The sequence below is a fragment of the Opisthocomus hoazin genome, chromosome 2, assembly GCF_030867145.1.
Source record: "Opisthocomus hoazin isolate bOpiHoa1 chromosome 2, bOpiHoa1.hap1, whole genome shotgun sequence".
In the NCBI taxonomy this organism is placed as follows: domain Eukaryota; kingdom Metazoa; phylum Chordata; class Aves; order Opisthocomiformes; family Opisthocomidae; genus Opisthocomus; species Opisthocomus hoazin.
Window position 1 is genome coordinate 2,090,987 of NC_134415.1, and position 17,961 is coordinate 2,108,947.

At 48.2% G+C, this 17,961-nt stretch overlaps 1 protein-coding gene across 3 annotated transcripts in view; it reads right to left on the minus strand.

Annotated features, from left to right (window-relative positions):
- Positions 1-17,961, minus strand: part of PDE10A (phosphodiesterase 10A) — a 370,690-nt gene that overhangs the window by 44,077 nt on the left and 308,652 nt on the right. For all 3 annotated transcript variants that reach the window (XM_075411748.1, XM_075411757.1, XM_075411765.1), the window contains 5 exons: positions 16,620-16,740; positions 14,765-14,814; positions 7,032-7,172; positions 4,165-4,320; positions 461-511 (listed from right to left, as the gene is read on the minus strand). In XM_075411748.1, the coding sequence (XP_075267863.1) occupies positions 461-511; positions 4,165-4,320; positions 7,032-7,172; positions 14,765-14,814; positions 16,620-16,740 (519 nt within the window). The remainder of the gene's footprint in view (positions 1-460; positions 512-4,164; positions 4,321-7,031; positions 7,173-14,764; positions 14,815-16,619; positions 16,741-17,961) is intronic.

The window sequence follows — 17,961 nt, forward strand, 5'->3', positions numbered from 1 at the left end:
GACTGGGGACCACGGGCAGCACCCTCAGCGGGGGCACCGGCAGCACCACGAAGCTGCTAGCAAGGATGGCCGAACACAGGCGGGGCCAGCAACACCTGGTCACCTCAAACCGAATACCAAAGCAGGAGGAACGCAACTAGCAGCTGCCTTCTTCCAAGGAACAACCTTCCAAGTTGTTCTAATTCTGCTTTAACAATTATTTATCTCCTTTGCTAAAGCTTCTTTTTCCTTTAGTAAAACCAGCATTTGCTCAGCTATTTGATCCACGGTTGCAAGTGAGGAAAACGAGCTCAATGAACGCCAAAAACATCAGCGTGTTTTTCTGAGGTTCAGGGAAGCGGCTTGAATCAACGCTTCAGCAGTGACCACCACTCGAATTCCACCACAATCCGTGTTCCTGCTCACCCAGTCCTGGCAGCAGGGTTCCACCACGAAGAAACGCCACGCCGCCCACACTTACCTGTACTTGATGTATTGCTACTGAAGCCCATGCAAGATTCGCCGTTGCAACCTGAAACGACAGAGCAGAAACCAAGCCTGAAGACACCTCGAGAGCCGCACGGCCGCTGCCTGCAGATGTTTCAGTTTTAGTGAGGTGCATTCCCTCGCCAGGGAACAACCCTCATTTTTTTTTTTGTAGCAGAAAAGTGCTCACGGACACCTCCCAGCAGCGGGACTGGGCACCCTCTGCTCAGAAACACACCACCCAAATCTCTCCTCACGTCTCGCCGGGGCTGTCCCTCCCCAGCCCCAGCTCTGCCCAGCTGCGAGCAGGACGGATGCCGTCACCTCCCTTCTGGTGGCAGCAGCACTGGACCCGGTCCCTCAGCTCAAGACCAGTGGTTTTAAGGCTGATGGTTTCCAGGCAAGGTTTCAGCCGGACGTCACGTCAGCTGCAGCTCACTCCGGTGTGCTACCACGCGTCATCTCCTGTCCTTGAAACCCAGGAGCTTTACAGGAACACAGAGGGCAGCAGGACAAGAGGTCTGCTGCTGCACAGCCTCCCAAGGTACTTTTTAAAATTTTTTTTCAAAACAGAACACAATGTGCACATTTTATAAAAGCTGCTAATGGCAGCCACAGGCTTTCTGAAAGCTGAAAATGAAAGGAATGCTTTAGAACACTCAGAAAGTGACCTTAAAAATCTTTTTAATTTACTAATACAATACTTTCATTTAGCAGCCAGTCTTCTCCAAGTAGAACATTCGTGAACTTCAGTCACAGAAGGTATTTCATCTAGCATAAAAGATTCGTATTTGCACAGAACAACACGTGTCTGAGACCCACCTGAGCTGTAGATCGGTTCATGGAACAGGACAATTTTAAAACATCAACACCTTGTGTGTGAGCAGCGGCGCTCACGCAGCCTGGCTTCACGTGAATGCCCGTTCTTCGTTCTGGGAGCAGGGACGCTGGCACCACCACACCGATCCAGCTCCCCACCGTGGCCTCCATGGACAAGGGAGGTTCTCCTTCCCCTCTACACTGCCCTGGTGAGGCCTCATCTGGAGTACTGTGTCCAGTTCTGGGCTCCCCAGTTCAAGAAGGATGAAGAGCTACTGGAGAGAGTCCAGCGGAGGGCTACAAGGATGGTGAGGGGACTGGAGCATCTCCCCTACGAGGAGAGGTTGAGGGAACTGGGCTTGTTCAGCCTGAAGAAGAGAAGGCTGCGAGGGGACCTTATAAATGCCTACAAATATCTGAAGGGTGGGTGTCAGGAGGATGGGGCCAGACTCTTTCCAGTGGTGCCCAGTGACAGGACAAGGGGCAATGGGCACAAACTGAGGTACAGGAAGTTCCGCCTGAACATGAGGAAGAACTTCTTCCCTCTGAGGGTGACGGAGCCCTGGAACAGGCTGCCCAGGGAGGTTGTGGAGTCTCCTTCTCTGGAGATATTCAAGACCCGCCTGGACAAGGTGCTGTGCAGCCTGCTCTGGGTGACCCTGCTTCGGCAGGGGGGTTGGACTTGATGACCCACAGAGGTCCCTTCCAACCCCTGCCATTCTGTGATTCTGTGATTCTGTGATTCTGTAACAAGGATCCTCACCCAGCCAGGAGAGACAAGGTGCACTTCTGACACCTTTCATACAGCCGCAGCCCTTGAGGCCATCCACCCATTTTCAAATTTGTTTGTAGAACCATAGGATCATTTGGGTGGGAAGGGATCTTTAGAGGCCATCCAGCCCAACCCCCCTGCAGCGAGCAGGGACATCTTCAACCAGACCAGGGTGCTCAGAGCTCCGTCCAACCTGGCCTGGAATGTTTCCAGGGATGGGGCATCGACCACCTCTCTGGGCAACCTGTGCTCGTGCTTCACCACCCTCAGTGTAGAAGATTTCTTCCTTAGACCCAGTCTAAATCCACCCACCTTTCGTTTAAAACCATCACCCCCTGTCCTATCGCAACAGGTCCTGCTGAAAAGCCTGTCCCCATCTTTCTTACAAGCCTCCTTTAAGCACTGGAAGGCTGCTCTGAGGTCTCCCTGGAGCCTTCAAGACTAAGAGCTCATAACTGCACTGACAAAGGGACAGGTATGGACAGCGTAGCTACACAGGCCTTATATACATATACAGTAAACCATGCAGTGTGGAGAACAGTTATGGAAATGGGAAGATGGTTATGAATGGGAATATCTGGACGGGGAAGGACCAGAAGGGAAAAAAAAAAAAAGCAGGAGAGAGCTTTACGAAGGGCACCTAGATTAGCAGGTCACCCAGGTACCAGCGCATCTACACACAGTTTCTAAGGACATCCAGGTCAGGAGTGAAAGGATAATGAATAAATCTTGAAGGGTCACAGAGATGGGACAGGCTAGAGGGCCAGAGGACGTCAGCTCCCAAAGGCTGAAGAAAAGCCTGACCCCAAACCAGCACATGGTGGTCAACCTCAGAGAGAAGCCAGGAGACAGAAGGACTCCACAGCTGGCACCCCTCGCCCTCCAGGTCATTGCAAGGTGTCCTGGAGAGACCACCCGGGTACCGCAGCTCCTGGGAACGCCACGGGGCACGCACACCTTGGTGCCCGGGAGAGCGCGGAGGCAACAGCGTGGATGCAAACACCCGCAAGCTCTTTCGCCTTACTTTTGTTTTAAAATAAATTTCTTTAAAAATAAATCTTTTAAATTCTTTTTTTGAAATCTTTTAAATTTCTTTTAAAATAAATCACTTTCCCCTCCCGTGAGGCATTGAGACTTACTACACTGTTGCTACAACGTTGCAACATCATGTTTTGCACTGGGGCTCATTCATGGGAAGCCACACCGAAAAAGTAAGCAAACAAAAAAGAAATATCTTCCCATACTGAAAAATTAAGCGCTACTGGAAAGTTAAAATTGAGACTCTGGATAACTCAGCAGCCTCCTTTTTATATAAAATTACTTTGGTTTTTGACATTTGACACTTACACTTCATTCACCCGCTCAGCATTCAGTTCTCTAACAACTCCGTACTGAGTTTATAATCAATAAAGAAATCTTGAACCTCTTTTTCCACAGCAGAAAAAATGTACAATTCTTGATGTATCCCCCTATCAGTATATCATATAAGTAGCCCCATATCATATAAGTATCCCCATATCATGTAAGTATCCTATCATATAAGTAGCCCCATATCATATAAGTAGCCCCATATCATATAAGTAGCCCCATATCATATAAGTAGCCCCATATCATATAAGTATCCTCATATCATATAAGTATCCCCATATCATATAAGTATCCCCATATCATATAAGTATCCTCATATCATATAAGTATCCTCATATCATATAAGTATCCTCATATCATATAAGTATCCCCATATCATATAAGTATCCCCATATCATATAAGTATCCCCATATCATATAAGTATCCCCATATCATATAAGTATCCCCATATCATATAAGTAGCCCCATATCATATAAGTAGCCCCATATCATATAAGTATCCTCATATCATATAAGTAGCCCCATATCATATAAGTAGCCCCACATCATATAAGTAGCCCCACATCATATAAGTAGCCCCATACTTCTCTATGTAAATTTTACCTCCTGTGACTGAAAACACAAACCACCACCTATTTTTTTCAATCAGCATCATTCGATGAGAACAAAACCCAAGCAGGAAGAGGCACGCGGCGCCCGGGCGGAGCGCGAGGAGCACGGGGCGGGCGTGCGGGCTCACCTCCTGGTGACTCAGGCGGAAGGCTTCCTTGCCCCAGTGACGGTAAAGCTCCAGGATCCCGATCAGGTCACCGATCGCAGTGACGATCGGCAAGCACAGAACAGACTGGATGCGAGTCCCCGATTCCAGGCCGGTACCTTTGGGAAATCGCTCGTCCTGGAAAATGTAAACGTATTCTGATAAAACGTAAATATCACAGCAGGGACAGGAAAGGCGTACTGACATTTTCCTCCCTCTCCTGGCGGATCCGATCTGCAGGAAAATGATAAATATCACTAAAACTTCTATCTCACCAGAAGTTGCACACAGTATCAAGACATCTACTAGAAAAAATGCAATAAAAAAAAGTCTCCGTGTTAATTCACACACACAAATAACCTTACTGATGTAAAGGCAGAACCAGCTGTGCCCTTAGACCCAGCTCTGGGTTCGTTTTCATAACGCATTTCCTCCAATCCCACAGGCAGCAAAACCAACACTTCATTGCTAATGCCAGTCCAGATGATGAAGAAAAACCCCAAACTAGCAGCACTACCCCAACACCGCTTTCCCCCCCCAAAAAAAAAACCCAAAGCATTTGGAATCATGCAGTGATCTGCTCAGATGTCCGCGCTACCGAGCAGACAGCAGTGCCTGCAGAGAACAAAAACCAACACCTGAGGCTAAGGCTTGAGGTTCTCCAGGGTTATGACCCTCAACCAACTCCCGAGGAGGAAATTGGGTTCCAAAAAAATGATGTGTGAGGGTAAGAACCTTCTTCCTTCCCTTGCTTACACACCCTCAATAAACCAGTGCGAAAGTTATAGGAACAAGCATTAAAATAACCCTACCAGCTGCTATAAAGGCCCAAATTCATAACTTTTAATCTACACAGGGAATGTCCCAGGCTTTACAGCTTCAGCTCCCCGTGTAGGAAGGCTCATGAAGCCCTGAGAAGCCGCCCGGGCGCTGGGCGAGCACGGCGGTAACCAGCGTGCGGACCCGCGGCGCTGCCCACCAGCCCGGCGGTACCTGGTCGGTGCCAGCTGCCCCGCAGGGCTGAGCGACACCTCCCCTTCCCCAAACTAAAGAGCAAGGAACCTCTCCCTGCGTGACTACGAGGAGAGTCAACCCGACCACCCGGGAACAAATGACAGCCAGAAAGAGTGGGAAGCACTTTGCAACAGGAGCCTCCTGCTTGCACTTTTTAATTCTGTCCTCCCCCCAAAAAAGGGGCTGGCAGTCACAGAATCACAGAATCACAGAATGGTCGGGGTTGGAAGGGACCTCTGTGGGTCACCCAGCCCAACCCCCTGCCCAAGCAGGGTCACCCAGAGCAGGCTGCACAGCACCGCGTCCAGGCGGGGCTGGAATATCTCCAGAGAAGGAGACTCCACAACCTCCCTGGGCAGCCTGGGCCAGGGCTCCGTCACCCTCAGAGGGAAGAAGTTCTTCCTCGGGTTCAGCTGGAGCTTCCTCTGCTTCAGTTTGTGCCCGTTGCCCCTTGTCCTGTCGCTGGGCACCACTGGAAAGAGTCTGGCCCCATCCTCCTGACACCCACCCTGCAGATATTTATATTTATTATATTTATTCTAGTCCACCTCCAAGTGCTTCCTTTCCGGGCTGAGATACTCCTAAAATCCTAAAATCCCTGGAGGCAAACCACGCCAGCGGGACGAGCCTCCCTGCTCGGCCAACCATCCACTGACTCTGAACCGACAGAAGAGTTCAAAACTCCTCCCCACATCTCATTATGAATGTAAAATCAAAACATGCAGCCCTCATGGACCAGGATACCATGATATTCACTGGAAATTGCCAGGAACAATTTAAGCCCTAAACGTGACTGAGAAAACCTAACCACATCTAAAATCTTTACAGCCCAGGGTGCGCAGAAAGTCCCGTCACTACCGAGAAAGCGGCTTTTGGGTTTGTGGCTCTGTTGAAGTCCACTCACATGAGGCATTTGGGTCTTTTGTTTATAGCCTGGGTTTGCCCAATAAAGGCCACCCATTTTTTAACAAATACTTTTTTAAAATAGAGACAGCGATGTCCAATTTTGGCCACAGCATCCACAGATTGTTGTTCTGGACAGAGCTCAGAAGAACAGCAAACACTGAAAAGAGAATGCAGACTTCCTGGGTGTTCTCGTACCCAGCTGAACGTGAAGCGTTCTCCTCAAGTACACAGATGCGACTAGAGAAAGTTTTTCAAAAAATTAAAAAAGCCAGACGTGCAGAGTGCCAGGAGTCCAAAGTTTTTCAAAAATTTAAAAAGGCCAGACACGCAGAGTGCCAGGAGTCCTCAGAACATCACCTTGGGATGTTCTGAACCCTTTTACAGACAAAAGCCTGTCTTCTGATACCGGTAACATCAGCGTGTCTTCGATGTAGGTCTACTGATGCTATTGGCATTCCAGCTTTATGCTAGTGTAAGCAGAGATCGAAATCCTGTCCAACAACCTGAGTTCTGACTGCCATTCTTGCCAGTCTGAGCCAGGTATTGTCATTAAATCACACTGCGGTTGGCTGTGTGGAAGTCGTCTTGTCTGGGATCAGCGCACCAAGGATGTCCAGACCAGGACAGGAGTTGTGAGTGACAGGTTTTGTTTCTCTCTAAATGACTTTAGTATCACCACTTTCCTTATCTGACAACAATGACAACAAAATGTTAAAAGACAAAAAATCTCTAAATTGTAATTTAAAAATAAATGAGGTATTCTGAAATTATTCCACCATGCTAACCCAAACTTGTCAACAAATTCCCTCAGTAGCAAGATAGGTATAAATTCTATCACTATACATTCAGCTCAATAAACATTTCAGCATCAAAACCGTCAAACTAAGAACATGCTAGAAACATCTCATTGAAAAGAGAAAGCTTTTTACCCCCAGAATATCTTCTACTAACAACGTTTTTCTGGATCTGGCTACGTAAGCGGACACGGTGGTGCCATGTGCGATGGGCCCTGCCGGGATGAGCCGTGGTTGTCCCTCCTTGGCTCCTGGTGGCGTAAATACACACAGACTCTGGTCAGGAGGAAAAAAGAGACAAAAACAGGAATGCAGTTAGCAAGTGGGGTTACTTTTACAGCGTTACGGTGCTGCCTACGCAGTACGAAGGACTGAATAAAGCAGGTGACGCAGCGAAACGCAGTTTTTGTGCCTTTGACAATGAAAAGTATTTGGATGAACTCCGCTTAACTGCTTGGAAATATTATGAACTCCCACTCTGCAGCCTCCAGGCAGACAGGGGGTAACTTCTGCCGAAGTCGGTCCCTGCTCGTGCCGGCGTGGGGCTGGCTTTACCCCGAACACGCAGAACACCGCACACGGACTCACCAGTTTCTGCCTTCTAAGAGATTTGTTTTTTTTTTTCTAGGATGTACTCTTTTCTTTCAATAGAAAATACTCAAAAAGTAGAGGTAGTATTTAAATTTCTTGTTTATCTCATCCCAAGGAAGGAATTTCAAAGTTCTCCTCATACTACTTTTCCTGAAACCCAGGTGACTGCACTCATCCCCTGCACTAGGAGCAGCATCCATCTTACTCGCTGCCTGCTTAAAACCGCCTCCTTCGTTGAAAAGTCAGGTACCACAACGCTCACATCGTGAAACCCCTCCAGAAACATCTGATAATCCTTCTAAAACAAAAATATTAAACACGTCATCACCAGTGGAATGAAGGCGATTGCAAATATTGTTTTGCAAAAAGAAAATTAAACGCTCATATAAGGAGGTGAAACCTGCAAAGCCTTCTGTGCACCAAGCACTCCCCGAACCTAAACTTTCATTCACTGTTGGGTTGAAAATACACTTTATGGAGAGTGCTGGAAAACAATGTCCTGATGACAGTCTCTCTAAAATTTTCTTGTATTTTTCCGCTCAGGCAACCCAAAAAGCAGCAGTCCGTAAGTGACAACCGATTTTTGAAGTCAGAAAACAGAATCACAGAATGTTCGGGGTTGGCAGGGACCTCTGTGGGTCACCCAGTCCAACCCCCTGCCCAAGCAGGGTCACCCAGAGCAGGCTGCACAGCACCGCGTCCAGGTGGGTCTGGAATATCTCCAGAGAAGGAGACTCCACAGCCTCCCTGGGCAGCCTGGGCCAGGGCTCCATCAAAACCACAAACCCCCCCCGTGCCTCCAACACAATTAGCAGGAACTTCACAAGCAAAACGTTTCACCTCCTGTTTCATTCCTCTGCCTTCCCCTCGTCACACCCATCAGTTCACGTGTCCGCTCGCGCTCCAGACCCAGAGGCTCTCAGAGCTGCCAAGCACTTGCCCCTCTCGCCCTGCTCCGCTCGGCAGAGCCGTTACGCGTTAAACACGCGGGGAACCGGGGCACCCGCACAGCACCCGACCTGGCCAAGGTCCCACCGAGCCCTGGAACGCCAGGGAGCAGAGCTGCTCTCCCAGGACCTCACCTCGACGCCTACCCTCTCGAGCCATCCCTCCCAACACATTCTTCGTATTAACACAACTCAAGCCCCACCTCAGACCCCCAGCTTCCACTGGCAAATTATTTATCACGATCAACGCTCCAGTTTAGTTCACTGATAGATCTGTAAGGCCAGGAGTACTCAGAGAGCGCTCCTGCAGTAGGGAAGTCTACCACTAAATAGCTACACGATTTTCAATTATGAACTGAAACCACGTGAATTAAGATGAAATATTTTAAGCAAAGATCCTTGCTAGGAATAGATTTTTTTTTTTTTTAATTTGCATACGTAATACCAGCGATAGATGGCTGTGCCACCGCACAACGTCTCACTCACGTTCCTGCTAAGAACAGCCACACGCTGGGCCACTGCTCTGCACCGATCCGTTTTACCGTCAGACTTTGCTGTCCTTAAGGCTGTGACAGGGCTCAACCACCTGGAATTCCACAGCGTCAACGGCAAAAACCCTGGATTCGCAAACTGGCTAAGCTGGAGCAGCAGCCCAACAAGCCCTTGTTCAGGTTCAACAAGGGCAAGTGCAGGGTCCTGCACCTGGGGAGGAACAACCCCATGCACCAGTACAGGCTTGGGGTGGACCTGCTGGAGAGCAGCTCTGCGGAGAGGGACCTGGGTGTCCTGGTGGACGACAGGTTAACCATGAGCCAGCAGTGTGCCCTGGCTGCCAAGAAAGCCAATGGGATCCTGGGGTGCATCAAGAAGAGTGTGGCCAGCAGGACAAGGGAGGTTCTCCTTCCCCTCTACACTGCCCTGGTGAGGCCTCATCTGGAGCACTGTGTCCAGTTCTGGGCTCCCCAGTTCAAGAAGGATGAGGAGCTACTGGAGAGAGTCCAGCGGAGGGCTACAAGGATGGTGAGGGGACTGGAGCATCTCCCCTGTGAGGAGAGGTTGAGGGAACTGGGCTTGTTCAGCCTGAAGAAGAGAAGGCTGCGAGGGGACCTTATAAATGCCTACAAATATCTGCAGGGTGGGTGTCAGGAGGATGGGGCCAAGCTCTTTTCAGTGGTGCCCAGTGACAGGACAAGGGGCAATGGGCACAAACTGTGGCACAGGAAGTTCCGTCTGAACATGAGGAAGAACTTCTTCCCTCTGAGGGTGACGGAGCCCTGGCCCAGGCTGCCCAGGGAGGTTGTGGAGTCTCCTTCTCTGGAGATATTCCAGACCCGCCTGGACAAGATCCTGTGCAGCCTGCTCTGGGTGACCCTGCTTGGGCAGGGGGGTTGGACTGGGTGACCCACAGAGGTCCCTTCCAACCCCTACTATTCTGTGATTCTGTGATTCTGTGAACTACCACGCCAAAATCCTAAAGAGCTCTTGGCAAGCATGTCCTGGTCTGAAGCAGGTGCAGCAATCCTAATACACGAAGCACACGGGGATAAAAGCGGAACCCCCCCCCCCCCCCCCAGCAATTACTTCCATTGTTTATTATATAAACTTCTTCTTTACTTCTTGATAACTGACAGCGTATTTGACAGGAGATTTGCATTTTCAAACTGCATGGTACGTACAGACGTTGGATCCCTGCGGAACGCAGACAACGCGCTCACAGGCTGCCAACGCCTGGGTAGTTGTGGGGGGGGTCTTTCATGTTTCCATCCTTCTGAACGGTCTCGATTTCTACCTGCCCTTCCTTCCTGGCAGCTTTCCCATCGATTTACTCAACTGCAAAACGCCGGGACGGTTACACCGGTTCATCGGCCCAGCAAAGTGAGCTGACGCACCTCTCCTCCAGCCCTCCCACTGGAAGGCAAGGCCACCTAAGCCTTCTTCTGGGAGATGTTGGTCCAGACAGTTCTCAACCCTCCCCCTAGGGATGAGGACCCCGGGGCTTTCGCAAACACACCGCCATGCTTTGTTGCAGACGCAGGCAGGGACGCTTTCCCAGTGCCCACTCAAGCCCACCACTTCTTGCCCTACGCACTGTAGGCATGGAGAAGAGATCATTCCCTTCCTCGCTGCCTTCTCCAGGTGTACCTTCAACCCCCAACTTCCTTTTCTTTAGACTAAGCAATACCAGCTCTTCTGCTTCCTGACCGTTCTCCCTGCTCTCTCCCAGACTCACTTCAGCTTCTCCAATTTTTTCCTCAAAGTCTGGTGCTTGACCCAGACATCTTCTGCCACCTGAGACGTTAGAAGTGGACAGAGGAATGGGAAAATGACTTTACACGAAGGCTGGATTTCTGCTTCTGCTACATATGACAGTGTCTTTTCTTGCTCCAGCAATGATACTGCTGACTCATGTTTGTCTTCAAACTCACAGCAAACCCCAGAATGTTTCTCAAAGTCATCAGCTCCCCTAGGCAGAGAGAGGCGATCCATGGAGCGCCCAGCCCTTGGCCTCGCTGTCTCACTGTCCAGTTTCTTCAGGCCTTTTCCTAAGATCATTTTGAATTCTAACCTGTCCCTACCAACACACCTGCAGGCCTTCCCAAACTCCTGCAATATGCAAATAAAATAGGCCTATATTCTCCCTTCGCCCATGCATTAATGAACATCCTGAGCAAAACCTGATTTGGGATAAATCGCTGAGGATTTATGCAAACTGCCCTCCCATTGAGAGAGCAAAGCACAAACAACTACTCTCTGTCTAGCTGTGTGCCCAGTTCTGCTGTCGTATACTCATCATGACCCTAGCCCATAAGTCCATGCACCTGAACATGAAATGAAACAGGACCAAAATTTCACTAAAATACATCTTGACAGTTATTTATCTCATTTCTTTCATTTTGATAATTTATTGACTCAAACTTCAACTCAGACACTACAGCTCAGTACAGCTTTCCCTCTCTGCTGAATATCACTGTTCACTGGCAAATAAGAAAGCAATGAAGTTCTTCCACTTTACAGAGAAAAAGAGTGGATGATGTTAGAACTGATTCAAGGGTAGGAACCAAAATTTTCCGAATTGACTTGTGGCTATAAGAAAGCAATGAAGTTCTTCCACTTTACAGAGAAAAGGAGTGGATGATGTTAGAACTGATTTGAGGATAGGAACCAAAATTTTCCGAATTGACTTGCGGCTAGAAGGGTAAAACCTTCTATGATTCTATGGTTCTAATTAACACCATAACATGAGAATTATGACCTATATATCCGTCCCCATAAAGAATAAAACACAAAACTGAAACAAAGCTTTTCCCTTGAGAGTTGTGAAACATTCCTGTGTGATCTGGAAGTGCTTCCAGTCTCCAACACACCGCACTGGCAAAATGGCTGTTGCCTACCTGAAGAGGACATCATTTTATTTGTATAACTGCACTAACCTGTGGGCAAAGAGAATTTCAGTTGGAATACAATTTTCATGTAAGGGAAGTGTTGTCCACATTAAAAATTGCACCAAGGAAAGATTTGCCATAAATTCTCCGCAACTCATGGAAAAAAAATAAAAGCAACTGCATGGCAATTTTCTCTCAAAATGAAGAAACAATAGCACATGGTATGCAGTAACCATTTGCTGGTTTTCATTGTGTGAATACCCAGAAGTTCTGTACAAGGAAGTTATCTGCTACCCTAATTAGAAACCTATATAATCCAGGCTGAAGGTAGCTATGGAAAGATCATATTGCAGAACGCTGAGATTAACGCGTGTCGAGATGCTCAAATTTGGATTTCTTGAAACAGGCACAAGTGTCCCTACGCACAGTTACAGCGGGAGCTGAAGCGAAGCAGAGTCAACTCTTCTGCTTCACTTTGGATCCGAAGATCCTGTACAAAATACAGTCAGAACACACGTCACCAAACGTTGCAAAACTATTTGGGAAGAAGTAGGCATCTGCTTACTAACAGGACTCCTCCATTCTTACACACTCATCTCCCAGCATCTAATTCTCAAAAAGACACACAGACACGCTGCGGAAAAGCTGTATTCAGGGACGAACTGCTTCCTTGAAAGGATGGTGGAAATCACCACGACATCAGGTCTAGCGCTGAAACATGCAGCTGGCTGGATAAACACCAGCGGATCCATGCATTTCTCAAGCTACCAAACAAAAAGTCAAATGCTAAAATTAAAAAAAAAAAAATAGTTTTGGTGAATTGGCAAAACTTAAGCCACAATCAAGCGTCAAAAAATTAAGCCACCAGAAACAGAAGCCATTTGTCAACATGGGGCCATAGGTGCTCAGCAATGACTTTGCCTAGGCTAGGATAAGGGGTCTTGTCATTTTTGAAACTTCAGCTTAAATTAGCTCCTTTCTGCCATTTATGCTAAGCAGGATCTTTTTGTTCCCATTTAAATAGATATTTAATAAAAATAAACAGAAACACATTGCCAGTATTTGCTGGCCACTGGTTAACCTCACGTCGACACATCCTTTAAATTAAAAGCTCAAGAGACAAAGACATCCAAATTAATTTTCAATGACAACTTTTTACAAAAAGTAGGCTCCTGCACTACCACTCAGTTACAAGACTACAAACATGGGGCTGGCCCAAAGCCCACTAACGTGGATGGAACATCTCACACTAACCTCAGAGGACTTGGGATCAGTCCCTACAACAACTACACGAAGAACAGTCCTTTTTGGGAGATTTTTAGTGGTTGGAACCTTTTTCAAGAAAGAGTTATACTGGGAAACAAATAGATTCAACCGCCTAATAGGCTATTAAAATAAAAAAGAAACTAAAAGCAGAAAGTGATAAAGTGCCCAGGTGCTCCAGGTATCAGCAGCCCGGGAGAGCCCCACATTGTGCCATGCTGTCCAGTAGGAAAATCCTCACCGGAGCAAGAACTCTCTCGGTCTTGTGCTGTACGATTAATGTGACTGCAAGGTCTCACCCAGCATCCAGAGATGAGCTCAGGTGCGGCTGGCCCGAGGTGACACTCGCCCGTGAGCACCTCCACCACCCGCCACCCATGGGAGCGGGTGCTGCCACCCACTCTGGAGACCCACGGATTGCACGCACCGAGGATGGACAACGCGGTGCTCCAACTACACCCCTCGGTGGAAGGGTTCTTAGAAACGATTTCCTACCTACACACTTACAGAACGGCTTCAGAGCAGAGCCAACTGCTGAATAATCAAACATGTTATCTTTATTGTATGAAATAATCATTAAATGAAAAAAAAATGCAAAAACCCATTTGCATTTCTATAAGGAAATTTCATAAATGGGCCTTCCTCCGCACCCTTCAAATGAGACACTGCCTTTTTGAAAAAGTAAACAATATTCTCAGGCAAGGCTCAGGTCACCTGCAAGTCTGCAGATCTCCAGTCCTGTTTCCGTTCTTTCAAGAGTGTCATTCTTTCCCTTTCTATGAATGTAACTATTTCACAAAGAGAAAAGGAAATTGGCTAACATACTACAAAAAAAATAAACTATTAAAACTGGCTGTGTAAAGTAAGGAATCAAAGACAATGAGAAAAATATTTTCCCCTCTCGTCATTTTTCAGTAAGAAGAGTTTAATTTGCTTCTTGAACCAATGAAAGACATAAAATGTCTGACAAATTGTGATTTTTAAGCTGACGGAACTGACAAATACAAACTGCATTTCCTTCTTGGTAGCCATTCAAAGGAACTGTAACATCTTGTGTCATGGTAACTGCACAAATTATTCTGGACAGAAAAAAAAATGGATTGCATTTTAAATGACAAACAACAAAACAGCAAACATTGGACTCGGTGGTATTCAAATTATGACACCAGAAACTAATTTCATTCATAAATTTTGAATGTACAAGTTATTTTATGCTAACTAAAAGCTACACCGGGCATTCCCATGATCTCACTCTCGAGTCACAGCTGGCAGTTAGCAGCAGACCTGACGACACTTTAAACAAACTCAGAGAGATAACTAGATGAAAAGAACGGGCTATGCTGAGAGTAAACACCAGTTAAGTTTTCTGTTTGTTAAAGAGAATTAACAATGGAGCTAAATCGCAAGGTAAGTTGCTACAGTCAGAGAAACAACAGCACTACTGCCAAATCTTTGAAAAACATTAAAAGGCCAAGGCTCTAAATGCAGGAAACATTATTTAATTACCACTATGTTGGATAAACTTCTATTTTACAGAGTTAAAGGTAACATAAAGCTAATATTCAGCACTCAGGTAACATTTCCTGCTAAATGACGTACAAAATCAAATCAAAATATCATTGTCAGATTGGAAAAGGCACTTGTAACTGTACAGAAAAGCAGTATCTTAATCCAGGATACTTACATTATTGCATTCTCCCAGGAAATATAGTGCAAATCCGTCAGCTTTTGTAGCTGCCAAAGCAATAACAAAAGAAATCATTGTACTCACAGGGGGCAATGGAACTTACACAAGATCTCTGAGCTGAAACCACAGATTCAATCCCACCTAGGACAAACATCGACAGCTCTAAAGGTGAGGGTCTCCTGCTGTGTCCCCCGAAACCTCCCAGACTCCACAAAGGTGGAGGCAGGGGATAATCCTCGCTCTCCCCACTGTCACTTGGTACGTTCTAAAAGATAATTAGAAACAGCCTCTCTATAGATCTTATTCCACGGCCTGATGTCTGGAAATTCAAAGTAATTCATACGACAGTTCAGAAGTAACAGAAGAACGTGGATTTACAATATCACCATCCAGATAACATTCTAATTTCCACGAGCAAAATAAATATCATTCATAGATGGTCAACTATATTTGTCCTCGCCTTAGGATTGAAAAATATGGGAAAATGAAATGTTGCAAATATTGCCAAAAAAATGTGTTTTAAAACCCAGTGTTCCTCCTTTCTGCCCCTGCCCCGTGCCGGAAAGCCCACGCTCACCGGATCTCTGCCGGCTGCAGATCGCTGCACGAAGCAGGGTGAAGTCAAGTTCCTCAAACTCCCCAAAGCTGAGAGCCAACCAACCACCAGAACTCCTTGCCGAAACCAAAACTCTGCGACCGAGCAGAGGCCGTGCAGTCCACGGTTCTCACCCCGCTCCGCGCACCGGGAGCGTGAGCCCGCCGGCCTCTCCGCCAGCCGGCGAACGCTCCCGCCGGCCGAGACCCCGCTTTGAGGGCAGAACCCACGGCTCCGCTCGGTACCTCTCCGGGGAGCGAGGACACCCGTGTGTGACCAGATCGATTGGCTTTCCACCCTTCTCTGACACGAGGGGACCAATCCCCCCGCGCAGCCCCTCGCCTATCGCCAACGGCGCGATGAGAGCTGCGGGCACGGCGTCCAGCTCTTCGCCCCTCCAGCTGCAGCACGTTACGAGGCAAACGAGCGCTGGAAATATATTAAAAAGCCTCGTCTGCTTGGCAAAAGACAAAAAACGTTGTAAAAGACAGGCAGGCCCTGTCTCCCGCGGCTACAAAATCCAGCCAGGTTTGCCGCCAGCCGGGCATCGACACCCAACCAACCACTTGAGCAAAACCCGTCACGAGAAGCGGTCTTTGGAAACCCCACGTACGCAAACCAGAGCCGCTGCCGACCGAGGAAGCACCAGGGACGGTGAAACCTTTCCACGGGGCTGGCTGAAAGCTCTGTGGGATGAAGCTACTGCTGCTTCCCACCCACTCGAGGTGAAAACAAGCCCAGCGACACCTATCTTGTTATTGGGATTTTTTTTTTGTTTTTATTTTGTCACTGTTGATCATGTGTAGTGCTTTCTTACCACAAGAGGTACTTACGTGGGATGGAAAAAAAATGGTTAAACTAAATGTAATTTGAGATCAAACACAAGACGTGCCCTCCTTCCCTAACATCTCAGGTCTGTTTCAAAAGGAGCTCAAGTACGCCGTGACGTTACCAACAGACATTTTTACTTCCAATATGAACACTCCAACACCATCCTAAGCAGAACAGCCTGTTCTTTGGTTCGTTTAGCGGGGGGCTCTGGTTTTGCAGTCGGGCACCCAGCTCTCTCCCAAGACAAAAATCCCTTCAGTGAGGGATTCACCAAGGGACAGCAGGCAAGGCAAGGTCACGCTGAGACAACACCCAACGAAGCCACCGCTGTCCCTCAATACCTCTCTTTGTCAATGAAACCACGCAAGAAACGTGCTGTGCACTGGTGCAAGGCCACAGCTCAGAGACATCTGACGCCGTCCTTACCGATTTTAATGATGCTGCTCAGCTCGTACAGCAGCAGTTGGTTATCTCCTCCCGTGTCCAGGCGCTGCTCGATGTAGCTGTTCAGCTCGTACACGACACCTTGCATATTCGTATCCTGGTACTACGGAAGCAAAGATGAGAAGAACGTTTTAGAATGACTAGTATGCATTTTGAAGGTTTTAAACAAATAAATTCATTAAGAATAATACGTTGAGATCCACTACAGCTGGCAGAAGAGCTGGGTTACTGGCAAGCAAGGAGCACAGCACCACACTCTGTGCTCCTTCACTCCTTCAAAGCGTACCAGGGACACCACTGAGCTACCAGGAACCGCCAAAACTTGGCCAAGGTAACGTAACACTGTCACTAGAAGAAACTGGTGACACGACAATTCTAAGGCAAGTAACCTTCAACTCCTTCCTCCTTTCTCCACCACAAAAGGAGGCAACGAGCTGCCTCTGCTAGAACCCTCCACCGCAAACTGACGAGCCAGATGAGAGAACCGTGCCGAGACCAGAGCTGTGAGGTGGTCGCTCAAGGAGCTCAGCCTTTCAAACACAAATTAACACCAGCAGACTGAGGGACAGAAATCACCCGAGCCAAAACCACAGAACCTGAGGAGCCCAGCATGGCAGGGGATGGCAGGGCCCTCTGTGGGTCACCCAGCCCAACCCCCTGCCCAAGCAGGGTCACCCACAGCAGGCTGCACAGGACCTTGTCCAGGTGGCTCTGGAATATCTCCAGAAAAGGAGACTCCACAGCCCCTCTGGGCAGCCTGGGCCAGGGCTCCGTCACCCTCAGAGGGAAGAAGTTCTTCCTCATGTTCAGCTGGAGCTTCCTCTGCTTCAGTTTGTGCCCATTGCCCTTTGTCCTGTCACTGGGCACCACTGAAAAGAGTCTGGCCCCATCCTCCTGACCCCCACCCTGCAGATATTTAGAGGCATTTCTAAGGTCCCCTCTCAGCCTTCTCTTCTCCAGGCTGAACAAGCCCAGCTCCCTCAGCCTCTCCTCCTAGGAGAGATGCTCCAGTCCCCTCATCATCCTTGTAGCCCTCCGCTGGACTCTCTCCAGTAGCTCCTCATCTTTCTTGAACTGGGGAGCCCAGAACTGGACACAGTACTCCAGATGGGGCCTCACCAGGGCAGTGTAGAGGGGAAGGAGAACCTCCCTCGTCCTGCTGGCCACACTCGTCTTGATGCACCCCAGGATTCCATTGGTTTTCTTGGCAGCCAGGACACGCTGCTGGCTCATGGTTAACCTGTCGTCCACCAGGACACCGAGGTCCCTCTCCGCAGAGCTGCTCTCCAGCAGGTCAGCCCCAGCCTGTACTGGTGCCTGGGGT